Source organism: Aythya ferina (assembly GCF_964211825.1).
Source record: "Aythya ferina genome assembly, chromosome: 3".
Taxonomy (NCBI): Eukaryota; Metazoa; Chordata; class Aves; order Anseriformes; family Anatidae; genus Aythya; species Aythya ferina.
The window spans coordinates 38,074,811-38,101,812 of NC_140298.1; the positions used below are offsets into that span (position 1 = coordinate 38,074,811).

Here is a 27,002-nt window from a genome sequence, read left to right on the forward strand (position 1 = left end):
GTGGTATGTCTGTTGTGTATTGAAGTAATAAAGAACTTGTGCATGTCTTCCTTTATTTTTGTTGTTCTTTGTTTTTCATTGGTTGGGTTTTTTTTTTTTTTTTTTATTTTTAATGGTGACTGTCGAGCACCAATAAACTTAAAAGATGCAAATCATCTCTGAGAAACTTGAGTATTCCTCATTAGAAGCAGATGTTCTTGGCAAAAGAAGTAACAGTTGAATATATATATATTTTCCAAATTGTGTATATTCTGTCACTTGAATTTTTCACGAACTATTGCATCCATAAACTTAATTTTCCAGATAAAGATCATTTTCACTTCTGAAGCTGAGCTGTAAGCACTGATCTTCCTTCCCTTAGCAGTGCTATTTCAGGATACTTTGCTTTTGGTTGTATATCCTTTCCCAGTTTTATTTGGGGGTATAATTGGCTGAATTGCTTTGAGTTTGCTCTTACCAGAACTGGAAATGAAGTTCTTTGATGAATCAAGTCTCATACAAAGAACTACTAGACCTATGTATTTGCTTACCTTCTTTGATATACCTTAATCTGTAATTTTTTGTAGAGATGATGGTGGATGTCTTAGATATGAATCACGTGACTCTATTTTTCCTTCTGATGATCATCTTAAGAGCGAGACTGAAAGCTAGGGAACCGGCAGTCAACCCTAATCTCTGTCACAGAGTGCCTACAGGAAAGCTGGGACTCTATCAGAGAGTGTTGTGGTGGGACAAGGGGTAATGGCTTTTAACGAAGACAGAGTAGGTTTAGATTAGATATACTAATCGGCCCTCTACTCTGCCCTCATGAGACACCATTTTGGAGCACTGCATCGAGGTCTGGGGCTCCCACCACAAGAAGGGTGTGGACCTCTTAGAGCAGCTCCAGAGGAGGCCATGAAGATGATCAGAAGGTTGCAGCACCTCTTCTATGAAGTAATACTAAGAGCTGGGGATTTTCAGTCTGAAGAAGGGAAGGCTCTGGGGTGATCTCAGTGCATCTTTTCAATATGTAAAGGGGCTTATAAAAAGATGGAGAACAACTTTTTCTTCAGGCACATAATGATAGGACGGGGGGAATGGTTTTAAACTAAAAGAGCAAAGATTGAGATTATATGTTAGGAGGAAATTCTTTGCTCAGAGGGTGGTGAGGCACTGGAACAGGTTGCCCAGAGAAGCTGTGGATGCCCCATCCCTGGAGGTGTTCAAGGCCAGGCTGGATGGGGCTTTGGGCCCCTCCCTCAGGTGGGATGTGTCCCTGCCCATGGCAGGGGGTTGGAACCAGGTGATCTTTAAGGTCCTTTACAGCCCAAACCATTCCGTGATTTTAGTGCAAGATGTTTGTAGAGGTGTCCGGGAACTGTGAATTTGTGAATCTGATTCCAAAGTGCCTTGGAGTCAGTGGGATTTCCCAAAAGCAGGAGTTTTTAGTACTCTGCATTTTTTAGCACATTTTGCCTTCCTCCATCATAAAGAGAAAGGAGAAAAAAAAAAAGTTAATATATTTATTTTACAAAATTTTTTACTTTGCAGTTCTTTATGGAAAATCCAAGCCAGTATTCGGCAGCTATACTTGCCAAAAAAATAAATAAAATTGGGTGCTTTTGAACTATTATAGTATTTTATTCTGGTACTCATGTATTACTCTGTGTTATATAAATACATCTTTGTGTTTGTGTGACCTGGAATCCTCTAGTTCTAGTACATACCCAGCTGATGACAGAAGGAGGATATATATAGAACATGCTTACTGAGAGGAGCTGTGTCTTCAGTAAAACACAAATATAGAGACATAAACAAGAGGCGTTTTTGTTTGTTTGTTTTTTAGGATGTTTTCTTGTTTCTCTCTCTTATTCTGAAAAGCAGCTGTGGTGTACTAGTAATACCTTACTAAGTATAAGCTGGCATTTGGTCTGCAAAGCGTACTGTTAAGCTTTGCATTTGTGCGTCTGAGACAGTGTAAATGGAAGTACTTATGCATAGACAGGGCTTTTTGCACGGAGCTTTATATAGGGAGGAGTAACACTGGTGAAATTTTCACTAGCTGTTTATTTATGTAACTTTCTTACATATGTCATGATGAAAATTTATCACAATTAGCATTACCTGAAATGAAGGGGCTAAGAAATACATTGGCCTGAGTTTTAGGATTGTTTTGAGTATTAACCACTCACTCTTTAATTAGCTACCAGTATTAGTAGATGGAGGTTGACATGTTAAATTTAATTGTGAAAACTTTAAAAGATCTAAATGTCTTTAGAAGATTAAACAAAGTAGTGGATGGAAGTGTTTGGTGTCTTGGCTCAAATCCAACTTGGTGTCCTAAATGAGTGCATCACAAAACCACAACAGATCAACCCAGATTTACATGAGTGACGTGTAAGAGCCCTGAAGCTAAGCCAACATAGTGGTTGAATTAGCTCCTGCATTTAGAGAGGCTTCTCCCTCCAGGTCAGACTTCTAAGCACTGATAGGCTTGTGTGGGGAACTAGAAGTTATAGATTGAAGTATGCTTGTGCTGTGAAGAGAAAGAAATCTTAGAGCTTCAGAACTTTCATCTTTGACAAGTGTGACTGATTTTCTTTTAGGGGAAAAAAGTAGAAATGCTATGAACAATAATGGAAAAAATTGAAGAATTTCCATTAGTGGTGCTTCGGTCAAGGACCTGCCAATCTTCCTAGAAATCTGTTCAAAATCTGAAACATTTCATTGCTGCAGGGTTGATATATACCTTATGTATTGTCCACCCTCATACAATATTTGGTTTGTTCTTTTAGTAAATAATAACTGTATTGTAGAATGATACTTAAAAACAGGACAATCTGCAAACTGTGCAGGTGCAAAAGTACAACATTTGTGATCTTTAAATACCTTATTTTGAAAATATCTTATTTTTAATAACTCAGACTGAGTTTATACTTAAATAACTATCAGATTAAAGTAAAGACAGTGGATGAACAGAAGCATTACTCCTTTTAAACAAGCATTATGCGTTTAGTGTAGTTTTGGTTTTTACATGATTCAGGGAAATAGTTATTAAACAAGAAAGAAAACAACCTGATGTGAAGAGTGACTTATTCTAGGGCTTTGTAGTATGGTAAAGGTGTGGCAAAAAGATATCGAAGACCTTTTAAAAATACATTGTACAACTTGGTTTTAACAGATACCCTCACATAAAATATTGATAAGTTCCAGCAAGTATTTGATTAATGTTGCTATTGTTTAAAGTTCTTACTTATGTATTCTTCAATATTTCAGTAACCTGATATCTCCATTTTTGTTGTTCAGCATGATGTATCGCAGACTTTGCTCAAAGCAACTCTGGACAGTGTGGTTGAAGAGTGTGTCAGCTTTGTAGGAGTTGATATTAACATCTGCTCAGAAATACTATTAAGGTGAGTCAAACATTTTCCTATTCCAGTAATTACATGGCTCTGGATCACAGAGTCTCTGTTTAGTCTGCCATCTGACTCAAACTCAGCTGGAGCAAATGGCTCTTGTGTGAAACTCCCAATTACATGAAAATGGCACATTAAAACAGTATTTCATTGGATCTTTACGAGTCAGTTTTTAAGGTGTGATTAGTGTGTGATTCTCCCACATATAATTATTCTTTAAAGGAAAACAGAGTTTAAAATGTTGAACCAATAATGCAATTTAGAAAAGCTTTGATATAATCAATTTGTATTTTTGCACTAAGAAAGTGATTTTCAAATGTATTTTCTGTCTCTTAGAAGCTGTTCTTATATTACTAAGTGGAGCAGGCTGTAGAAGTCTGTTGAGGAAAGGAGAAAGGAGTTAAGGGAAAGTTTTGAAAAGTACATCTCCTTTGTTGTATCTGAAAATTTTAAAAGTAATTGTTCCATATTTACTTGGAAAAATGTTCTGGTGTTTATTTCTCTTGGTTAGAAATCAATCTCAGTCTCAGGTGTGTACCATTCAGAATCGTTTCGCTGAACAGCCTCTCAGAAGAGCAAAGTCTTGCTGTCATTCGCTCAAGTAGGACGGGAAGAAAAAGCGTGTCCATAATACTGGCAGTGACAATTGTGTTAGGTATAAAAGTTGAGAAAAGTATTCTTGCCAGCTCTATTTTTTTTTTTTTTTAATTTTAAGCCCATATTTTCTTTCCTGAAAATGTTGTCTTCCCGTATTTTAAAGGGCTTTCCTATTTTTGTTGTTTTTTGTTGATTTTCCACTTTCTTCCATGTTTGTTTTGTGTGTGTGTCTAAGTCTTAGTCTGGGTCTTGCATTCAGTCTTCACTTTCAGATTTATATAAGTTAGATGTTAGTGAGAAAGAAAGCAATACCTGTTGGTGAATGAGGCTGAGAAGCTTTCATTCTATAACTAAAAACCTGCTTTAACAAGTGTAACATACAAGCACTGTCAGAAGAGTATGTCCGTATTGTGCAGTTCAGCTGAGGGCATTGGGCTCGGGTGGTGCGGTGACTCTACGGGACTGCCTGACAGTGTGGAGTGACACTGTCCAGTCATGGCTGTAGGTGGTAACCATGTTGGCTAACTGCTTTGGACTAATTAGCCTTGCTTCTGATGATTATGTGCTACTTCAAGTTCTGGATCTAACCTGCTTCTTAAAAGGTTAACTCTGCTGTTCTGTGTAGATGTGCTCTAAATTTCCCTTGGATGTACAGTTAATGAAATTGTCACTCTTGCTAGAATATGCAAGGTGCAGGGCTTTCTGGTCATGCTTTCTAATGCATTAAATACACTTGTTGCAATATATGACACTTGAAAAGGATGACAACATTACAGCACCTGCAGTATCACTGAGTATCTTCAAAGACTTAAGATCACCAGTGGAAAACTCAGTGAACTGTCATACTCCTTTGTCAGTGTAAATAGACCAGATATTTTAAAGAAAATTTTAGAGAAAATTCTACACCTAATGGTTAATATTTTTCTCTATGGTTAAAGGTGTATCTCCATTTTAATTCTAAGTTGTCACCAACTTTGGGTTATTTTAAAACTTCTGCTTGAGGATGAGACTGGAATGATTTTTTTACTCTCATTCAGCTTTCTAATTTCAGCTATTCCTGCCAGGTTTGTTTTTTTTTTGTTTGTTTGTTTGTTTGTTTTTTGTTTGTTTGTTTGTTTTTTTTTTGTTTTTTTTTTTTTAGAATCAGTGCCATTCCACAAGCAGGTCTTTGCTGCCATTGACTTAAAGCAAAAGCACCTGATATTTAGAGCCATATGGGCAACATTTCATTTTCTAGTGCCAGAAGTAACTGCCCACCACAGCACTTTTCCCTCTTTCTGTGATTATTGTACTCCATGTGAGTACAACTTTGGGTGCATGTACGTACAGAAAACATGCAGCAAACCCACTGCTTCCTGAAGGAACTTGGCTTACTGCAATTGCACTTCACAGGTAAGTTATTTGCCAGATTTAAGTTGCTCTCGGAACAACTCATGCAGCCTGTTCCCAGCTGCTCTTTTATCTCAAGAGCAGCTGAGAGAAAAGGAACAAGCTGTGTGAATCTGTTAAATCATGAGAGGAAGGCAAGCTGCTCCCAGCCACCCTCCTTCTGGATAGCAGACATCAGCCCTTCATGTTGGGGCAAGGTGTTGCAGTATCACTGAAAGACAATAGCTGAGAGGGGGCTGTTCTCACAGGAACAATTTATCTGTCCTGAACCCTCCTCCCACGTCGTTTCCTGAAGAGGGCAGCTGGGGGCAGGCCATAAGACATGACAAATTGAATTGGTATTACAGAAATAGCCCACAGATCATAAATTACATGTCCCTGGCTTACTAGTTAGGTATGTACAGAAGTGTATTGCTGTACCAAGTTTTGTTGACTTGAGAGGATTCCTTCCACAGAATTCAGAGAAAGGATCTTTTTTCAGACTATGACTTTGCTCTGGGAGTTTATTTGCAAAATTCCTAGCTGTGTTTAATTTTTCTAGGTTTTGTAAACCAGCTTTTCTACAGTAATGCATGTACTTGTAATGGATAGGACTTGTATTAATGACTGTTCAATGGTAATAAATGTATTTTGTAAACTTTGCTGTCAGACATATTGCAGGCCTGAATGCGAACAGAGCTAGAAATATAATTGAATGGCGAGAGAAGAATGGACCATTTATAAACCGAGAACAGCTCAAGGAAGTTAAGGGTCTGGGCCCCAAAACTTTCCAACAGTGTGCTGGCTTCATCAGAGTCAATCAAGAATATATAAAGACTTTCTGCAGGTAATAATGATGTTAGCTTTCTTGACAAAGTTACCTAGAACAGTATGAGAAGTCTTTGCTTTCTCTTTTGTATTCAGGTTTGAGAAAAATCCTAAGCCTTTGCCCCCTGAAAGAAAATATTTTACCAAATGAACTGTATTAAGTCAGTGGTTGAACACAGCTCGTCCACTGCATCATCAAGGTTTATTAGCCTAAGTAATGGTTTCTATAGCTATGCAAGTTTAGTCACAAATTGTGCAACTGAATCAACAGAAGCAATTTGACATGTGGCAGTGTCATTATCTGTAAGATATTAAAACATGACAGACTTATGCTTCGTGTAATTTAGTGATTGTTAAATCTGTTTTAGTGTGGTGAAGATTTATACTCTGCAGAAGGCATTGGTAGTAAACTAGAGAAGATACTCTGAGAGTTACAGTTCCGTTAGCTGGAGAGAAAGAGTTACATGGGCTGTCTGGTGTAATCTCTGTGTTATACTCTTGTACCTAGCAAGCATAATGTGACTGCCTGCCTTCTCAAATATGTAAGAAGCCTCTTCCCACCTCCAGTTGTCAATGCTCAGTCATCCTTTTCCCTGCCATTTCATTTCCTGTTTCTCTACCAAACCTTTTCCTCGTGCAACCATGCATTCTGCTTCTTCTGTCCACCTGAAATACTTCCTCTCCATAATTGAAAGTGCACTTTGTAGGGCAATGTCTCTTCTATCATTCACATTTCTCTTTCCAATATAAAAAAAAAAACAGGAAAGGGCACAGTGGTAGCGCCATCCCCACCCTTTTGCTGCTGACTCCTCTTAAAAAAATATTTTCCTGGGAAGCACATGCTATTTTTTAGCCAACGCAATGCTCAGAAGCAATACTGTATTCCCAGTTGCTGCTGGCCAAACAGCACATGTGTAACTTCCAGGCAGGAGGTAGGCACATTAGGACTGGCATACCGCCCGGATGGAAGGGATACAGATCGGTTGCCCATCTGGCAGGGAGGCACGTGCTGCAGGCCAAACAGTGCATGCTGCAATCACCAGAAGGCCAAAGAAATAGCTTTCAAGGCTGTAGATGATTGATAGGTCTTACATTGTACAGATCTGCTCTAGTGAATGCTGCAGTACAAACAGGGGAGGGGAAAGCTGGTGCCATGTTTTTTTTCCAGAAGTTCACTGGTGAAGTGTTTAAGAACTTCATACCTTTTTTTTTTTTTTCCAGAAATTCAGTGGTGAAATGTTTAACAACACTAATTTTTTTTTTCCCCTTTCTGGAGCACACTTCTGATGTTAGTCAGATTCCATAAAATTTGAGAACACTGTTTAACCTGAAAAATCTGCTCTGACTTTGGAGTTTGATGCCAAAATAAAGCTCTAAAAGCATTGCCTCCACAACAGTTCTTGTAGACCTGGGAGGCAAGACTAAAACTTTGTGGAATGGACTTTGGGAAGGTTTTATTTTTGTCCTCTCTAATCGTGTTGATGGAGTGTTTTATGAATTAGTTTCTGTTATTTGTATTTACAAGTTAATGAATAATCAATGATTATTTAAAATATTGATGTTGCTAGAGAAAGTTATGCTGCAGTTCTGCCTACATTCCATGTAGAGGTAGAGCCTAAAACCTAAGAGCTAGTTTGGAGTCCTCCAATGCGTTCTGCTTGGTTCTGTGAAAGTAGAAAGCATTTGTGATTTCAGAAACAAAACCAAACAAACAAAAACAGATGAGTGAAAGGAACCTTTTTGAAGAGGAGTCATTTGACACCTTTAGTATCATGAGCATTTTTTAATTTTTTTTTAAACTTGAGGGAAATTTTAAAAGAAGCGTAACGGTTGTGCACCCACACGCTGGTCTTCTTTCCTATCTTTTGTTGCATCATTGTTGTTCATGTACAGTCCTTCTGCCATTGCGGGCAATCTGTCCATGGATTTTGGAACCTTTGTTATCCAGACAGTTGAAGAAGAAAAGCCCAACCCAAATGCTAGTTGTACGTAACTAACTCGAAGTCAATATTGTATTCTATTTTAAGGAAATCTGTATATAGATACTTTCACAAAACCAGAATAGAATAGTTCAGCTGGGAGGGACCTTCAGAGATCATCAGGTCCAACTGCCTGAGTACTCCAAGGCTGACCAAAAGTTAAAGCATGTTATTAAAGGCATTAACCAAATGCCTCTTGAACACTGGCAGGTGTGGGGCCTCAATCACCTCACTAGTTTTTCTAGTGAGTTCTAGTTTTTGACCTGTTCTAGTGTGTTTGAGCCTGTTCTAGTTTTTGACCCCCTTTATGGTTAAGAAATTTTTCCTCATGTCCAGTCTGAACCTGCCCTGGCCCAGCTTTGTGCTGTTCCCACACGTCTTGTCATCAGAGCAACCGGCACCTCCCTCCCTGCTTCTCCGGCTCAGGAAGTTCTAGAGAGCAATGAGGTCTCCTCTTGGTAATCTTTTCACCAGACTGGATAGCCCAAGTGTCCTCTGCCTCCCCTCATAGGACATGTCTTCCAGCCTTTTTACCAGCTTTGTTGACGCTTTCCAGTATCTTAACATCCTTCCTACATTTTGGTGCCCAGAACTGCACACAGTATTCAGAGTGAGGCCACACCAATACTAAATATAACAGGAGAATCACCTCTTTTGACCAGCTGGCTATACTGTGGTTAAAGCACCCCAAAATACCAATATTTGCCCTCTTGGATGCCAGGGCACAATGTTGGCTCCTGTTGAGCCTCCTGTTGACCAGCACCCTCAGGTCCCCTTCTGCAGATCTGCTTTCCAGCCACTTGTCTCCTAGTCTGTGCTTGTGATGGGCGTTACTCCAGTCCAGGTGCAGAACATAGCATATACCTTTCTGGTAATATTTTTTAAGTACTGAAATACTGGTAAGTTTGACCTTTAGATTTTTACTGTTCCAAGCAAATCTCAGTTTGAATTCTTTTGATTTGAAATTTTTCATATTTAGACCTGGCCCATGTTTGAGCGGACTTTCTCAGAAATTTAAGTTTACAAAGTGAAGTAATATGGTCTGAGGACACATGCTGCTTAAACATTAAAACTTACTTCATTCTGCAATTTGCTTACCTAAAGACAATATGAATAAAAAATCTTGTTATTTTTTTTTCCAAATTGCATTCCTCTCTTTTAAATGATTAAGTCTAAATGCTGAAAGTTAATTATGAAAGTATCCTCACATCAAGTAGGTAAACAGAATTGTCCCCATTTGACGGACGGAAGATACCATCCAGATTGCAAACGTAACAGTAGATTGTGTAGTGAGGCATTTCACACTGTCAGCACTTTCACTTTCATTTTCAGGAAGTGCTTTGCTTTAACACTATAAATCATGTAGTTTGCTTTATTTGTTACTTCCTTTGTAATCTTGGCATCCCAAAAGAATTTTGTTGAAGCACAGAATCTAATATTTACTTCTATTTTAAATGAATTTATGCATACATCAGTATGATAGATTTTCATGCTATAATTATGTTGTTAAGATTCACCCACTATTACCATTTAGTTTAGATTTTTTGTTTGTTTGTTTTTTACTTTTCATTGAGATTGAACATGGTATAAAAGTTTGAATCTGTTTTTAATGTGTGGGCACTGTGCTTGGATGTTGTTCATTTAGAATGACATGTCCATCTTTTGATTTCTGGCAGTAGTAAGAAAACTCAAATTGGAAGTCAAGCACTTTTGACTAAAGCAGGTGCACAAGCCACCAGTGAAAAACAAGGTAAAAAGAAGAGCAAACCGACATCAAGTTCCTCACAGCAGCCCAATCCTTTGGATCAAACTTGTATCCATCCAGAGTCTTACAACATTGCAATGAGGTAAGTGGTGGGAAAGTTTTTGAATTGTCAATTTAAAAAAATGAAAGTACTGATTTTTATGATAACAGCCTCCTCAGCCTTTTGAGGCAGGAACTTTTACATTTAATTGATGTTTTCTCCTCTTTCTCAAGAAAGTGGCATGCTTCACTGGTGAAAGATTTCAGATTGATGAATTTTGTCTCTTATGTGCATGCAAGTTTTTAGATTTTAATGTTTTCCTTTGCTTTTTAGTTTTCACGTTTATCGATATGAGAGTTGGTATTTTTCTAAACTTTGCCAAACTTTTGTCCCCCAATTCTGACTTTGTATCACTGTTTGCCCCCTATTTGGGGACAATTTTCTCAATTTGCTTCTGTTTGGCAACAGTTTTTATGCCACACGTTACACTATTTGGACTTTCGGTTCACAAAGTGTGGAGACAAATCATCTGTTCCAGCAGTGACTGAAATCTTGATTTTTGTCTTCAGCCTTGCCCCCATATGTTAAGTAAAGGATTTCTGAGGCATTCTTCTCTAACGTAACTTTTTTTGGGTAGGAATATTTCCCCTTTTTGTGCATGTATTTATATTTCCCCAGCAAAACTATTGACTTTGTATAGTTCCCTTCGGCAAATGCTTCTACAACTGGGTGTGACCATTTCGGTGTTAAATTTTACATGGATATTGGAAAATGCTGTCTGGTGTCTTTGAATGCCCAGGTAGCGAGGTACTCTATTGAATTTGGTGAAACTGAAAACACTTCAGTTTTTGAGGCCAGCAGCAAAGCAGCACATGCGTGAAGTTTGTTAGTAAGAAGTGTAATTTCAGAGAAATTATGTAGATTGATTTAAAACACTGTAATAGAGTGTATTAGCTCATGGTAATTTCTGTGCAAATTAACAGAAAATGTCTAATTGACCTTGTGATTATTGATTGTGCTTTATATGCTATTTCGTCCAAGACCTTAATTAAAAGGAATTTAATTTGTTCTTACAAATAATCACATTGATACGCTGTGCAGATTTTCAGTCAGTGGTAGTTTAATAACTCTGCATCATTTAAAACAGCTTTTATTTTGTTGCTTGTGTTTGGCATGTGCCAAACAAACTTCCTGCTCAGTGGATTTTGGCCAGCAAGATTTGTTATGCATGTGTGTTTGCGCACACAAGTGCGTGGACATATTTGAGCATATCTCATTATTACGAGGCTTTAAAATTAAATTCTGATGTTGCAAGATCTAATTAAGATGTCTATGTTAAGTTCTCAATTATATGAACTATGGTAGTTTTAGTATATGACCTTTGGCTAAAAGAAGAGAATGCTTTTTATGTAAGTCACAAAAAAAGTAATTAGGAACCCATGTTTGCTTCTCTTTAGAGAGGTTCTGCAGCTGGTGAATGCTAGTGCAAGATGTGATCTTTTCTATCATCAGCCCTGGTTGAAATTAGGCTCGGCCTGTCCTCTTGAGAAAACATTATTTCCTACCATAAACCAGGACATATTTATTTTTGTAAGTGATTGGCGGTGAACAGGTTCATTTTTTACAGCATGCTGGAGATAATTTTGTCAGAAGTTAGATGCTTTAGGGTTCTCGTCATCTCAGAATATTATTCCTGGAGAAACATAGTTGTGCTTCCTGTTTATAACAAAACAATCCTTCAGCCTCAAAGAAAGATGCTGAATTTCTGAATTCATGAAGCTTGTATTTCTTATGTAAAAAAAACTTATAGACCTTGCATTTTTAGGACATCTTCCCTGTTCTGTTAGCTCTTCAGTGGAGATGATTGCATATAGAACTTGCAGTGTGTAGGTGCACATTGTTTCCTTCTTCTGGGCACAGGCTATATTTTTGTTTCCATCTTCTCTATGCCAAGTTTCCTCCTTCCTTGGGCCATGTACTAAGGCCAGTGTGAAATTGCCCACTAGTGTCCCTACTCTTTGTGCAGCGTATAAAGGAGAGACTTTGGTTTCTCCTTTTCTTCAGCCTTTCCACTTTTTTCTTAGGCATCACCCATTTCATACTAGTTCTTTGCTCATGCATAGCTGAAAAAAAAAACCAAAAACAAAATTAACAAAATCAGCCAAGATCCTGATATCAGTGATTCTACATTTAAGTGACACAAAGGATCAGAAAGCTTGGTCAGCCCTACTGTAGATTTTTCAGAGTTACTGTAAATAAATAAAGAAGCATTAATGTTAATTTTCCATATTGAACTTCATTCAATTTAAATATCAAGTAATCAGGATTTGGTTTGTAGCCCGTTTGGCTTTCCAGCTGTAGTACAATAATGTAATCAGTACAAGTGTTAATAGTGTTACCAGCTTCACTTAAAGGTTAATTGACATGGAAAGACTGCTTCAGGGAGCAGAGAAGTTTAGCCAGTCAGTGGCAGAATACTATAGTATTTTAGGATTTTTTGAGGATCTGGATAGGCTGCACCGATGGGCTGAGGTCAACTGCATGAAGTTCAACAAGGCCAAGTGCCGGGTCCTCCACCTGGGGTGCAATAACACCAAGCAGAGCTACAGGCTGGGAGATGAGTGGTTGGAGAGCTGCCAGGCAGAGAAGGACCTGGGAGTGTGTCGTGGTTTAACCCGGCCGGCAGCTAAACACCACACAGCCGTTCGCTCACCCTCCCCCCTCCCTCTCTGGGACGGGGGAGAGAAATGGAAAGTGAAGCCCGTGAGTTGAGATAAAGACAGTTTAATAAGACAGGAAAATAATAATAACAAAATAATAATAATGATACAATGGTGATAATAGGAAAGTAATAATAATATGTACAAACAAGTGATGCACAATGCAATTGCTCACCACCTGCTGACCGATGCCCAGCCTAACCCCGAGCAGTCCGGCCCCCTCCCCCCGGCTAGCCACCCCTATATATTGTTTAGCATGACGTCAGATGGTATGGAATACCCCTTTGGCTAGTTTGGGTCACCTGTCCTGGGTCTGTCCCCTCCCAGCTCTTACTGCACCCCCAGCCTGCCCGTTGGCAGGGCAGAGCAAAAGGCTGAGATGTCCTTGGCTTGGTATAAGCACTGCTCTGCAACAATTAAAACATCGGGGTGTTATCAGCACTCTTCTCATCCTAAGCCAAAACACAGCATTCCACCAGCTACTAGGAAGAGAATTAATTCTGTTCTAACTGAAACCAGGACACTTTTATATATACAACTATATATAACAGCCAGTTGATAATCTCTTTTCTGATGGACTTGCTCAAAATATTCTTATTGTATTACTGAGTTAACGGCCTTCTTGAGATTTTGTTTTTGTTTCTCTCAAATGCATGCCCAAGAAATATTGTATTTTCCCAAAAAAGGCTGGTACCTTCATAAATCTGAGGGACGTTTAGATGTAGAGCTTAGGGATATGGTTTAGTGGGGACTGTTAGCGTTAGGTCAGAGGTTGGACTCGATGATCTTGAGGTCTCTTCCAACCTAGAAATTATGTGATGTGATGTGATGTGATTTTATCTGCATATAATGTCATCACAAAGGTTGATCAGAAAATAAAGAATTGTGAGCGCAGGTTACTTTATATGTCAAGTAGTGAGTAGTAGTATTGTTGCACAGGGTAGTTAGTTATTCACATACAACTGAAAATCTGAAGACAATTTTAGTAGGTAGAATGTAATTATATGACTTTGAATTTTGCTGGGAATCCAGCATTAGCACCATTTATTTTTTTAAAGCTAAAAAAAAACTTTAATGTGCACAAGTTTTACAACTCAACCAAAAGACAGTTGTTGGAGAGAGACTTCTACATGACTCAAGAGAGGAGGCTGCCACCTCTTGCACTGCCAACGCTGCTTAGAGATACCTTGGAGTTTCTTAAAATGTGCTCACAGTCAAACTCTTTGGGCTTTGGGAGTTTCAAAGACATCAGAGGAGTATGACGTGGCTACAGACCAATGCTATGTTTCATGTCATTTCTTTGCCTAATGCAATTACTTGAAAGTAAGTTTCCAGCTGTGCCATTCATTGTCTGTTTCCCACCAAGCACTTTCCCTTCCCAGACTGATTTATTCAGGTGAAATATTTAAATCAAAGTGCATGTTGTAGGTATTGTGGCATAAAGTTTATTTATGCAAAAGAACGTCAGTTGTTATTAAAATAAATAAACATTATCAGCTTTTTATATTTCGGGAATGCTTTAAATAATAAGCATAGCATCTGTCCCTGTAACAGAATCGGTCTTTTCTGTTTCCTTTGGACTTTCTCTGTTATCTTACTTCTATTTATCTATCTTCTATTTATCTATCTTACAGTTAAGAAAAAGAAAGTCTCAAGGTGCTTTTTATTAAGGTACTCTATGTTCAACAGTATTTTTCTTGCAATTGAAAGATGTTTTCCTTGAAAGTTCATTAAATATGAAGGTGATAACTTGGAGTAGTTTGATACTACAAAATGGTGCAGAGAAGGTGGCAGGGGAAATAGTCCTAATGTTTTTTCCTTCCTAAGAGCTGTTTGAAGAAGAAGAAGTAAAAAGAAAAAAAACAACAACAACAACAAAAGAAAAAAAAAAAAAAACAACAAACAGATGTTCAGTAAACTGACAAAACCCAATAATATGAAAATATAATATGTTATATAAAAGTATAATATGAAAAATCGGCACTTGTGACATAAGGTCTAAATATAAATCAGATATATTCCCATCAAGCAACTAATGGTTTAATTTAGTAATGATTATATATTTTAAATGACTTTTTTTTTATTAAAAAAAAAAAAAAAGCTTATAAGCCTTACTAAAATCAACCAGCTTCTGAAGGACTTTTTAAGATGTTAGTACTAAACTAGCTCTGCTATGGTTTAAAACCTTTGATATTTTTTATAATTTAGTTTTTTTATAACTTAAATTTCATGTGCATGAGAACCATTGGAACTGTTAGAAGTGGGTTAGAATCAGAACTTAATACATATATTTTTAAACAAAATACATTTTAAGTTAGCTCTGCGTCTTTGCTGCTTTCAAAGTATCACTTTCTTCTTTCTCAGTTTACACAACTTTGTCAGTCACTGTGTCACGCTCACAGATAGATCTGTGCTGACACAAGGCAGAAATGTTACAATGAATAAGATGAACAGATTTGATTCAAGGCATCAAAATACAGCATTGCATATCTCTTACCACAGAAATCAAAATGGATGGAATAGATGTTGCATAAAAGCTTCCTCATGCCATGTCTACCACATCTTGCCATGAGAAAAGGCTTTCATGAAAATTTTATTGGATTAAAAGTTTTCATGGGAAATTACATTTATTTTTAAACAACATGAGCCAGTAATTTTTATCCATTGCTTCTATCCAAATTACCCAAAGGCAGTAGTCCACATTACGGATTTATGACACACAAAATTATCAGTTTTAAAAACAGTGTTTTTGAGGGATAGAAGTTCACCAAAATTTCAAACCACTGATTTTCTTTTTTCTGAAGTATTTTGTATCTTGAAAGGCCAAGCCATTAAAAAAAAAAATGGTTAAAAGAATTGCTCCCAAGTGGTAACTTTGGTTGCCAAGCTTTAGGCTGGAGTCAATTTTTATGGCTGAATTAGAAACCCCTGAAAAATAGTTTTTTTTTTTAGAATGGAAACACTGATGTAATCTTTACTACAGTGGCACAAATGGTGCTGGTATGATTGATTTATGGCACTTAGACATCTTAACTTAAAATCTGTACAATTTCTGGAAAATAATTGGAAAACATCCTACTGTTGATTTAACACACTGCAGATGACCAAAACATTTTTTGTTATGGTTTCCACACTGTCAAAGTTTGGCTTTGTCATGTGCAGTGATCAAGCTTACAAACACCTTTAACTATTATGAATCATAATTTCCTAAATGTTAAAGAAAAAAAAAGTCTCTTAAAGTACTTTGTAGGCAGCATATTTTCCTGCAAAGCAAAGCTGTGTTTTAAGTTTCCGAGAAGTCTATATGTGAAAACCATTTTATAGTGGCAGAATCTTCTACATACGATTAATAAAACATGTAGAGCATATCCAGTTTCTTGGTACATATTGTAAAGGAACTGTTAAGAAAACCAAGGAAACATTTAGGAAGTCCCAAGAAGTTACAACCAGGTTATGCTTATAAACCAAAATGCTGGGGGAAAAAAAAAACAATGTTATTCCTTTGTTGTGTCAGTCTGCTGGGTGCAGTTGGTTTCATATGACTGAATCTTAACATTTACTGATTTTATTTAAATCTCATAAAATGCTCTTTGCTTAAGATTGGCAATCCGAATGTGTATTTGCAGCTCACATATCGAAGCATCTGGCGCACAGGTTGTACTTCAGTCAAGTTTGACTTAGAAATATTTTACCACTACATGTATTTGTAACGGATCTAAAGTTGTGATTTAGCGTAACGCAGGAGGGAGTCTTCCCTGGCTAATCACCATTTTAGAACCTTGCCAGGTAGGAGAGGTTACTGCTTGCTGCAGGTGGTTCTGCCGTAAGAGCAGTTTTTGACAGGACGTTGTCTCACCCTTAGTTGTGTATTGATACTTCTTGACGAAAAGGTCTTCAAAATCCCAAGAATATTCAGCAAAGCATTGTTCATGTGCTTATTCATCACCAAAATAAAACATTTGTAGTTAAATGCTTTGCTGAAATGAGCATCATAGTGATAATGCTTTGTATTTCATTGCACTGTATTGTATCATTCATTGTATTCGCATTGTATTGATTAATTTTCAAACATTTCTTGTGCTTCTGCTGCTCTAGTATGCAGGTGGATTCAGCACCTGCTTTGTTGAAAACTTGACCAAGTAGCTGCACTTGCTAGCTCTGAAAGCAAGCACTGACAGGGAAATGCAAAAGGAAAACTATTGCTAAGGAGAATCCAACAAAAAGAAAGCTCTTCCTTTTTTTCCCACTTTATGCAATGGCACACTTGGCCTTTGACAGCATTTTCAGCTCACTGGCTTGCTTCAGCCCAGGTCCTATTTCATCAGTGAGCAACTGAGGCAATTCCTAAGGAGAACAGATATTGAGGATGGAATAGGTTAGTTACTTGATACGGTGCATGAGGAATGGAAACAAACTTTCATTTTCCATTTAATAATGCACTAAATGTGAATAATTTTACAGAGGATGGGAGTTTTTGCTTTGATAGGATGCCTTTCCTTAATTTCACTTCAAAATCATCAAGCATCTTTTGTCCATTTCAATTAGACTGTACTTGGTGCACATGGTGTATATAATAAAGCTTTCTAATGTACAAAATAAGGTGTTTGTTTTTTTGTTTTTTTTTTTTTTTTTAGTAAAGTCTTTAGTTCCTTTTAAGAAAACCTGAAAAACGTTAAGCTCAGTAAATTATTGAATCCTTATAACTATTTCCAATAGGAAACAGCTAACCCTAATTCAGAACACTTGTAGATTTAAGGCCATTAAGCCCAATAAATTATAGTTCATATTTATCGCTTTGGAACTCTGGCTCATTTGCAGGTCTGACTATTAACTTAGTAGGTGGATTTTTAGAAGACATATTTTTTTTTAGTTATAAATAAAAGCAGAAAAGACTTTTATTGCTAATTGACATTATATGATGTAAAATAAACAGGTAATAAGAATGATTAGAAGAACTAGGAAATGACAAAGAGTTGTCCTTCAGTTATGCTATAAATCCTGATGCATAAATACTAGACTAGAATTGTCCTCAAGTTATGCTGTAAATACATAAATCAAACAGTATTTTTTCCTTTGTTATTTTTTTTGTAATTAAAGTAACTGTCTACTGTTTGGATTTTAAAAATAATTAAGAAGAAAAAAATAAAGCTTTCTAATGGAATAGTCTCATTTAACAAGTACTGATTCTTTGTGGGTAACTGATGGTGTTTCACTGTTTTGTATCTCAGGTTACACTTCACTTATGTGATATATTGGTAGTTATGAATACAGCTAACAACAGCATGCCTAACAGCATGGTAGCAAAGTGGCCGTGTTGGAGTGTAATGGTATCTGAATTTCTTCGCAGTTAGAAACTACATTTCTTGATATATCCTTTCAAAATGTTGTAAACTGAATGCTTTATAGGTTTCTGCATGCACTCAGATAACTTATAACGTTAATAAATTACGCATTGGAGGAAAAACATTGGTTAAATATCCTTATCTGATTAAACCATATAAGTAGTTTTAAATAGATTTGAAACTAACTTTGTATGCAGCAGCTAATCACAAAGTAAGATATTGTTTGGTTTATAATCCAACGCAGTAGTTGAAATATTGAAGATCTGTATGCCTAGTGGAAACAAGAACTCTCAACATCTGCATTGTACAAATAATGCTTTTGCATTTCAAAACATTACTTGAACATAAATGCCTGCATAATTTAAGTTCACTACTGTCATGAATGTACATTTTACTTAACAAAGCACATGGTAATGCAAAGTTGTTTTGTTTTCAGAGTGATTATGTTGCATTACCATTAATTCATGTGTGCACTGTGACAAGATGTAATGGCATATCATGTTGCTTTAATGTAATGAATCCAGTACTCCCAGCTCTTAAGTCGTGTTGCTGGAAATGATTACATAAAACAGAACGACTGTGACTAAAACCCTTACAAAGCTTTAGGACTCCTGCATATTGTAAGAAGCTTTTTGGGGGGTTTAAAGTAACTTCTTTTTTTTTTTTTTCTGAAGGCTTCCTTTGGTAACTTTTTTTTTTTTTTTTTTTACTGTTTTCTGACTTTATTTGCATTCCACTGAAATTTGCATTATCTTTTAAGCATTGCGAGGGCTGTGCTATAATTTTGTGCAGATGTGTATGTTAAGTGAACATGATGTGCTTATTTGTTACATTTATGCTACTTTTCTTTCTTTATCTGGGTAAGATGGATGAAATTATGTATTAAATAAAAAACATCAGTGATTTAGCCATGACCATTCTCTGCAGGTCGTACAAGCCTGCAAAAAAAAATGTGTTTTAAACTAAGGTAGTTGCAAAGGTTTCAGAGTATCATATAAATCTCAAAACTCAAACTCTAAATCTCTAAACCAGCTAAGTCTCACTCTGTTCTAAATAACTTTCCTAAGAGACTTGCAGCTTTTATCTGACTTGATGTTCCTTGAACAGAAAGTTCAACATTCACTCAGACACTCAACATTTGAGGGAAAAAGGATAGTATATCTTACAAGAATGACCTCACTTCTGAAAAAACATCTTGTCTTTCACATTTCAATTTTTGTTAGCTTTTCTTTAGGTTTTATCTTTCTGGTAGATAAACATAGCACTTGAACTACTGCAGCGTGTTATTTAGTTCACATATGTAGCCAGGAAAATCCTTGAAGGGCTTACATTTTTACACAGATCATTCGTGTTCCTATGGTTATGCAGCTGGAACTGTCATTTACAGATGGAGCAAGATTTTTTTCAGAGATTGTAGCAAGATAGTTTAACATTACTAAGGTCAAAGTAAGGAAAATTAAGGGAAACCTCTATTTTACCCTGTAACCATATCACAGTCTTGGTTGTTTCTTACTATATCCTTTTTTTTTTCTGACCTTAAATAACTCCTGAAGTTGTTGGGTTGCTTTTTTATTATTAAGAAAACATTTAACTTTGTTCATAGGAATGACATTTAAAGATAGAAATGATCAATCTAATGGTCTAGTGTTCAGCCACATATTTGTGCTTTACATTGATTTTTGGTCTGTGTTCTCAAGCTATGTTTGAGTGAAAATGATGCATTAAATGTATAACTAGATTCAACAGTATTTTTTAAAACTGTATCTATAATCCATAATAAATTGCTTTTATTTGGAAATATTTTGCTACGTAGCTCTTTTGTACCAGAACTGAAAAGAGTGAGAATTTCCGAAACAGAATTATGTTGCTTGTGTTAGAGGACTTTTTTGCGTGCACGTATATGCATGCACTTCGGGCCTTGTTCTGTTCTGCCTACATATAGCTCATGATTGTGAAATATTCTTAAATGCACATGAATAATTCAGTTGGGGGCAGTGGGACTTCCTAGGTACTTAGAACTGGGCACATATTTAAGCATCTTTTGGCTGAAGCCGAAATTTAAGTCTGAGCAGTAACCATGTTTAGTAAGTTTTTAAATAATGAGGAACCCAAAGCCACCATCCTTGCCTAAATGAGAAATTCTTTTTAATATCAGATAAATCAGATGGTGGTGGCAAGGGGGAGAAAAAATAACTTTCATGAATAGTAATCGAGGGATCAGACACCTGGGCTGTGTCTCCTGTTTCATGCTGGTTTTCTTTCCAGCAACCTGCACATAATGCAGGGCATTCTGATTGCATTATCCACCCGTTTGAAAGTTTTGTACGTAAGGTTTTTTACACATCGCTGACTGTTCCATGTGGTTGCACTTACCAACAGCGAAACCCTCCCTGTTACCGATTTACAGTGTGAATATGCTCCTGTGAAGTTCTAATGGTGAAAAAATGTTACTTAGGGGTACTCACGCTGCACATCCATTTGAAGTGAAATAAAGCCAAGTACGTGAATGTCAGCAAACCTGTTTATAGGAGCTCTGGGTAAAGCATACATTATTTAGAAGGTTGAGTCATAAGGCTGGTAGGGCTTGCCATGGTACATCTGGCACGTCACTCACAGCTCGGACAGCTGCCGCCTGTCACTAGTGCACTGGGGCGGCATTGTCCATCTATCGATGTTAGCAACCAGCAGCTCAGAGTAGCTGAGGAACGCCTCGCCTGGACCTACGCACATTTCCAGCGTTACCATTTTCATGTTCTTTTGCAGTTGATAGGTCTGATATTTTTGTATATAGGTTCTTATTGGAAAAAAAATATGTGCATAGTAGTACTTGTTAGTGTACAGAGAATAAAAATTAGTATTTAGAATTAAACAATTTTGCATCTGTTTTGATATTTACTTTGTTTCCAAAGCACCTCAGATTACTTAATAATAATAATAGTGATGTCAAAGTAGAAATCTGGTCAATTAAAATTCAGTGAGCCCTGAGAAAAGTCTCATCCACTGAACCCTTGTTTATTTGTTTCATTTTTTCCTTCATATACAACCACACAGAAGATCCGTATCCATTGAGAAAATGAGAAAATTAATGTGAAAATGGTATCTATCAGTGTTAAAAGCAAATGTATGTGTTGCAGCTACACTTAAATTGCCATGGTTGTGCTTGAATTCAGTAAGGGGTAGAAATCTTTACAGTCAGTTTTAGACTGCTGTCCTCCTTTTGGTGAAACCAATGGGTGTTTTGGAGTGAAGATTTGCCCTTATGCTCAAAGATAAGGTTTGAGATTTATTCTGATACTGCATTAATAATGTTTCTTCAGTTTATGTTTTCTTAAAAAATAAATTTAACATGCTTAATTGCATACAACATTTTCTGAGTTACCACCTGAAATGCTGTCACTTGGGTTTCTCGGTTAAATGAATAAAATTGCATGGTTTCCTGCTAAAAGAAATATTAGCCTCAGATTTTGGATAAAGCACAGCAAGTACTTCTGAAAAGGTAAAGGAGGCTATAAGTACCAGGAAGTCTTCTTTCTTATGGAGCTGGAATGTCTTCCACCACTACCAAGTGCAGGGTACGACCCTGCTGATCAACACTTCCTTTGTGCATTGTAGTCTACCCCCGTTATCATGTGTAGGATAAGAACAGGAAGGATAGATCTCTTTTAGCAATTTTGGAGGGGAACATTCACTCAGACCCCAGAGGACAGGGAAAACAATTCTATATGTCTGTTGTGGAGAACATGCCAGAAATATGTGCCTCCCTCCAACACAACACAAGGCATGACAAAGAAGGATGGAAGTGTCTTCATGGAACAGTGAGTTGCTGAGCAGGACACCATGGCAGATAACTGATATGTCTACTGAGAAAAGGACAAATTGTTTTGTAGAGTACAATGTGACTCAGCTTGTGTGAATTTCATGCATTTTAAGTCCACCAAAATAAGGAAATTTATTCAGTGGTAAATAAGCATTGTCTTAAGGTATCGCTACTGAAAATAAGGAGGAGGGTCTTATGTGTATTTTTGTCATTGGTTCTTGTGCTTCTCAGCATGTGCACCATGTTGTTGAACTAAAAAGACTGTCTTGTGATTTTTTGCCTTTTTTTTTTTTTCAAGAGAACTTGGATTAAGACTTTTTAATGTTTAAAAAGGCTAAAAAGATGTGTTTTGATTTCACTATAAATGTCTCTTGATCTGCAATGTGTTTATATGTATACAAGAATAGGAACAATAGGTGCAAATAAGTAATGAAGATGTTTGTGATAATAAGTGATTACTTTGACTTGAGTATTTCTAAGTTGATCAGTTTCTGAAAAACGAATTGTTCTTAATCATAAATTTCATATACAAAAGTGTAAAGTTTTTATCACTAGTTTTATTTAAAAATTCTTTGTATTGATTTAATATTTAAAATGTTTATTGTTTTACTACATTGCAATTCATTTTAATTTGAATTACCACCAATAAAAATGACAGCATTATAGAACTCTTATTTATTTTTAGGGAACTTTTATGCAAAGAGGCATTTTACAGTCATAGTCAGATTTAGTTTTACTGGGAGATAAATCATCAGTTGGAAATAATTTACATTTTAAAATTTTGCTTCTAGTTTTGTAGTCTATTCCAGGAGATGCAAGTATACAGACATACTCTACATTTCCATGTTTGTGTCTGATCAGTGATGAGTTGACAGGATATGTACTTGGGAAATGAGTTGTTCACTGTTCTTTGTTGTTTTTTTTTAATCAGAATTTTTTTTTCATGCATCAATACAAACATAATTAAACATTATAGCAAAAGTCTAGTTTTCACTGAAGAATATGACAAATCTGTTATCTTTGAATTCCTCAGGTTTTTATCTTTCATTGGAGGCAACCCAAATGAGATAGGAAAATCAGATATGCAGCAAAAAGTAAATGCAGTAATTCAAAAGGAGGGACTGGAAGAGACAGCCAAAAGGCTAAATACAACAGTGCACACGCTACAGCTAATCATCGATGGTCTGACTCAGCCTGAAGGCTTTGACATCCGTACAGGTAAACCCTTGTTTTAAAAGCTGAAATCTCAGTTCAGTTGCTGTATTTACCAGTGTTAAACAGCATGTTTTCTTTTCAGTGGTAGATTTTCATGAATGTGTAGCTCCATTTCTTTTTCTCAGACAGGGAAAAGGTTATATCATAGTCATATGTTTCTTTCCAGCTCAGTAAGTAAGGAGTGTGAATCCTGTCTTAAATCACGGCCTTTTCAGCCATAAGAAAGGGAGTTGTATGACCGTTAACAAATGAAATAGTTTCAATATGTTGACTTTCTGCTGATTAAATCTACGTTTGCTTTCCATCATGAGAGGAATGCTGTGAGACCAAGCTGAAACAGTAGTAATAAAGGTCTGTGGAGCCATAGTGTAGTAGTGTGTAGTTCTGCTCTTTTATTGCACTAGTTCTTGGAGACAAGTGTAATTGGAGCACATAGCTCATGACCCACCTTTAGTTAAAACTTTGCAGTAGTGCTGAACAGTTGGAGGGTGGGGGTGGGTGAGATGAGGTAGGCAATGAAGTAAAACATCTGTAGATGCTGTTGTTTAATGAAACTTACAGCTGGAGTCTCTTACAATGGCATGAGATAACGGTAGACAGCAAAGGTGTAGGCTTGTAATAACAAATAATAAACTTATGCTTAAAAAAGATAAGATTTTTGTCCACCTTTTTTGGATTTTTTTAGTAGTTTCCTTGCAAATTTTATAAATATTTCCCACTAGTGATCTTGAAAATATGTATTTTATTTCTCCGTTCATTCTGGTTCTCTCACATCTAAATGATTGTAGGATAGAATATTAGCATATGGAAGTATAAAAGCAAAACAGAATCTATTATGGAAATAGAAACAGAGGAAATATTAATCCTCTGTTTCTCCAGTACATTCAGTATTACCATAGACAGGATCTGTGACTGGAGCTCTACTTATAAAAGCACAAGAATACTTAGAAGTGATTAAAGGACTAGCCTAATTTTTGTTATTGGCTGAAAACTTTGTTCTGACTATGGAATCTGAAGGCTAAGGCAGGCAATATTCACTGGTTGGAGGCAGACCTCAATGACAGTAGGCAGCCTAGTAGGCTTGGATAGCTGTAAATCACTGTCCTTGCAATCCTGCTAATCATGCCTAACAGGGATCAGGCAGACTGAATGGTTTATACTCTACCCTGATTCAAATAATTAATCTTGGTTTAAAATTCAATTCCACATTTTTTTCCAACGCTAGAGATATGTCATAAAGGAAGTTCTCCTGTGTATCCTTTTAAGTATTGCTTATTTTTTCCTAAATTATTTCAGTACAAAGGAAAATGGTAAGAATTTTGGGGAGGAAGGGAAAGGATGGAGCATTTTATCATATTCTAAAAATATTTTCCTCCTCAAGGTGTTATAAGTCACTTCTTGCGCAAAATTCTTTTTAACATTAATTTGAACTAAACCAGTAGCTGCAATGAGTCAGAGAGGGCGGACACTGTCTGTTTGCAAACAATAAAAAGGTGACCATCATTCCTCTGATTCTTGCTGTGCTCATTGCCCTGAATGGCTGTGTAGTTGCCATTTTTGTTGAAATGCTACTGCACAGTATAATGTTAAAAAGAATGAACTGTTTTGGACTTAAGCAATTAGGTACATTCTTTCAGTGGAAACTTTGAGTTCATTCAAAACCTATTGCTGCCATGGCAAGTTTCTCTATTCCATTGGCATCTTATCCACAGCCTGCTGAAGTACATTTTAGCTATACATTTGTTCAGCTTATAGTTGCCTATAAGAAATAAAATATAGGAAAATATTTGGAATCAAGATTTGGTCATGCTCTCTGTGAAAAACGTTAGTCCTACTATATCATGGAAAAGTTAAAACAGCAGTAGGAAAAGGTCGAAAGGGAAGTTGTTGAGATGGTTCAGAAGGGTTTTTTGTAGGAGCACAAAATGGTAAAAGTGGTAAGCAACTAAGGACAGTTTAATAAAATGTGTGCCCTGTGTAGAATGCAGGCTTCAGTTTATTACTTGCTTAAAATGATGCATGTGTGGCTTTTAAATTGCCACTGCAGTTGACTTCATGATGTCATGGTGCAGGTGAACAGCAAGCCGAAGAACAGTACTACATTGTTGACTTCTCTGCTTAGTATGTGATGAGACAGAGTATTCACCTTCCGGTATACAAATTTGTGATCTCGTATAGCATGTTATATATAATTGACATAACTCAAATAAGAGTTGTCTCAAGTCTTTTCTCGCTAGCTCCAAGAACATTTCAGGAATCTTTCAGTCACTAGCTAATATGCTACATGCTTCTGATCCCTGTGTAATAGTTTCATACCACTCAGTTCACTATGCTTATTCCTCCATTTATTATAGCCTTTTAAAGTGACTGATAAAATAGTAGAAATCAGTTGTTTCTCACAGATGGGTCTTTATTTTAAAATCTAGTGAAAGAGCATTTGTTGCCTTAGAGTTACTCTGAAATGACTTCATAAATAGAAATGATTAACGGGAAACAACCATTAGAAAATGATGCAATTTTTCCTCCAGTGTCTAATTTATTTTTTGTTTCTTATAACAGATTTTGATAAACCTGATTTCAAGAGAAGCATAGTCTGCTTTGAAGACTTAAGTGTTGGTACTGTGCTGACTGGAAAAGTTGAAAATGCAACACCGTTTGGAGTTTTTGTTGATATTGGTGTGGGAAAAGCAGGTTTGATTCCAGTGCGAAACATAACAGAAGCTAAACTTTCAAAAGTGAAAAAGAGAAGAAGCCTTGGGTTAGGTCCTGGAGAAAGAGTGGAAGTAAAAGTGCTTAATGTTGATATTCCTCGATTAAGGATAACATTGGATCTTATTCGTGTTTTATGAGAGGGTTTTTTTTAGGATTGAGTCTTCATTTTAAATGTTAAATAATGCTAGCAAGGTTCTAGAGATTCAGGTGTTTAATGAAATGAATGTTGAAAGTGTTGTGTTTTTTTTTATCTAACAGTTTTTCCACATTTCTTCAATCCTTTCTGTTAATAATTGCTAGAACAGTTTATTGGATTACCTCCAAGGAACCTTGTTATTTTGTCTGCAGAAAAATGAAATTCCAGTGGGCTGTTGGACAGATCTGTTATCTGTTCTGTCTGTGCAAGATTTGCTGTCTCGAAAGATACCTCTGCTGCTCCCCTTCAAAAAAAGAAAAAAATGGTTTAGTTTAGTTTATTTCTGGAAGAGAATCTGGAAGAGGGTACCTAGTTGTAGAAGAGTGATCTTTTTAAGTTAGTTGGCAATGACATCAATTCAAAAGTAGACTGAAGAAAAGACCATCTGCTAATGCTGTTGATGGTTCAGAAATATTTTGCTTAATTTGAGCAATGTTACTAGGAGGTCTGTTTTCCTCCAATTGTTCAGTTACCATATTGATTAGCACACTTGAATGTACCTTAGGGTTTAAGAAACTTGGCTCAAAGATGTCAAAAGACATTTTTGTTGTTCTATACTTGTACAAAATAAAAATATTTCTGGCCATCTTTTCTCAGTGTGCTGGTTCTAAAAATGTTTTTAACAGACCTAGTACTCTTCCTTTCTGATGCGTTACGTCATTAACACTACAGTTTAAGGATGAAGTTTGTGAGGATGGTCTTATCAGAATGTCTTCTCTTAGGTTTTGTTTTTCCATTAGCTGAACCTTCTGGGGCTTTTCCAGCATAATCAATGAAAACAGAGGTTGAGACATGAAGGAAATGCTGACAGGATTAGACTTCTCTGAAAAAGGTATAATAAAATCTCTTACGTAACATAAACCTTACCTGGTTGTCAGAAACCTTCATTAGTACAGTGGTTAGATATGAGAATTCATGACGCATTAAGCCAGTCAGTCGAGCCATTTGTTCAAGCTACTCTGTCCCCTGTTCCATGTTGGTTCTAAGGCAGTCTTAAGAACTGGATTTAAGTAGTAGCAAAACCACTGAGAACTGCAAGCAGTTCTCTCATGTGGAAATGGACTTCTAAATGAGCTGTGAACATT

General features: G+C 36.5%; 1 protein-coding gene across 2 annotated transcripts in view; it reads left to right on the forward strand.

Moving 5' to 3' along the window:
• The window catches only part of SRBD1 (S1 RNA binding domain 1), a 129,063-nt gene extending 102,560 nt beyond the window's left edge, over positions 1 to 26,503 (forward strand). Inside the window, exons 18-22 of one of the 2 annotated variants that reach the window (XM_084515173.1) lie at positions 3,289 to 3,395; positions 6,034 to 6,210; positions 9,847 to 10,017; positions 22,828 to 23,012; positions 25,569 to 26,503. In XM_084515173.1, the coding sequence (XP_084371299.1) occupies positions 3,289 to 3,395; positions 6,034 to 6,210; positions 9,847 to 10,017; positions 22,828 to 23,012; positions 25,569 to 25,858 (930 nt within the window). In that variant the 3' untranslated portion in view covers positions 25,859 to 26,503. The remainder of the gene's footprint in view (positions 1 to 3,288; positions 3,396 to 6,033; positions 6,211 to 9,846; positions 10,018 to 22,827; positions 23,013 to 25,568) is intronic. The other variant, XM_084515174.1, reaches the window with a different exon arrangement.
• Positions 26,504 to 27,002: the final 499 nt, after the last annotated feature.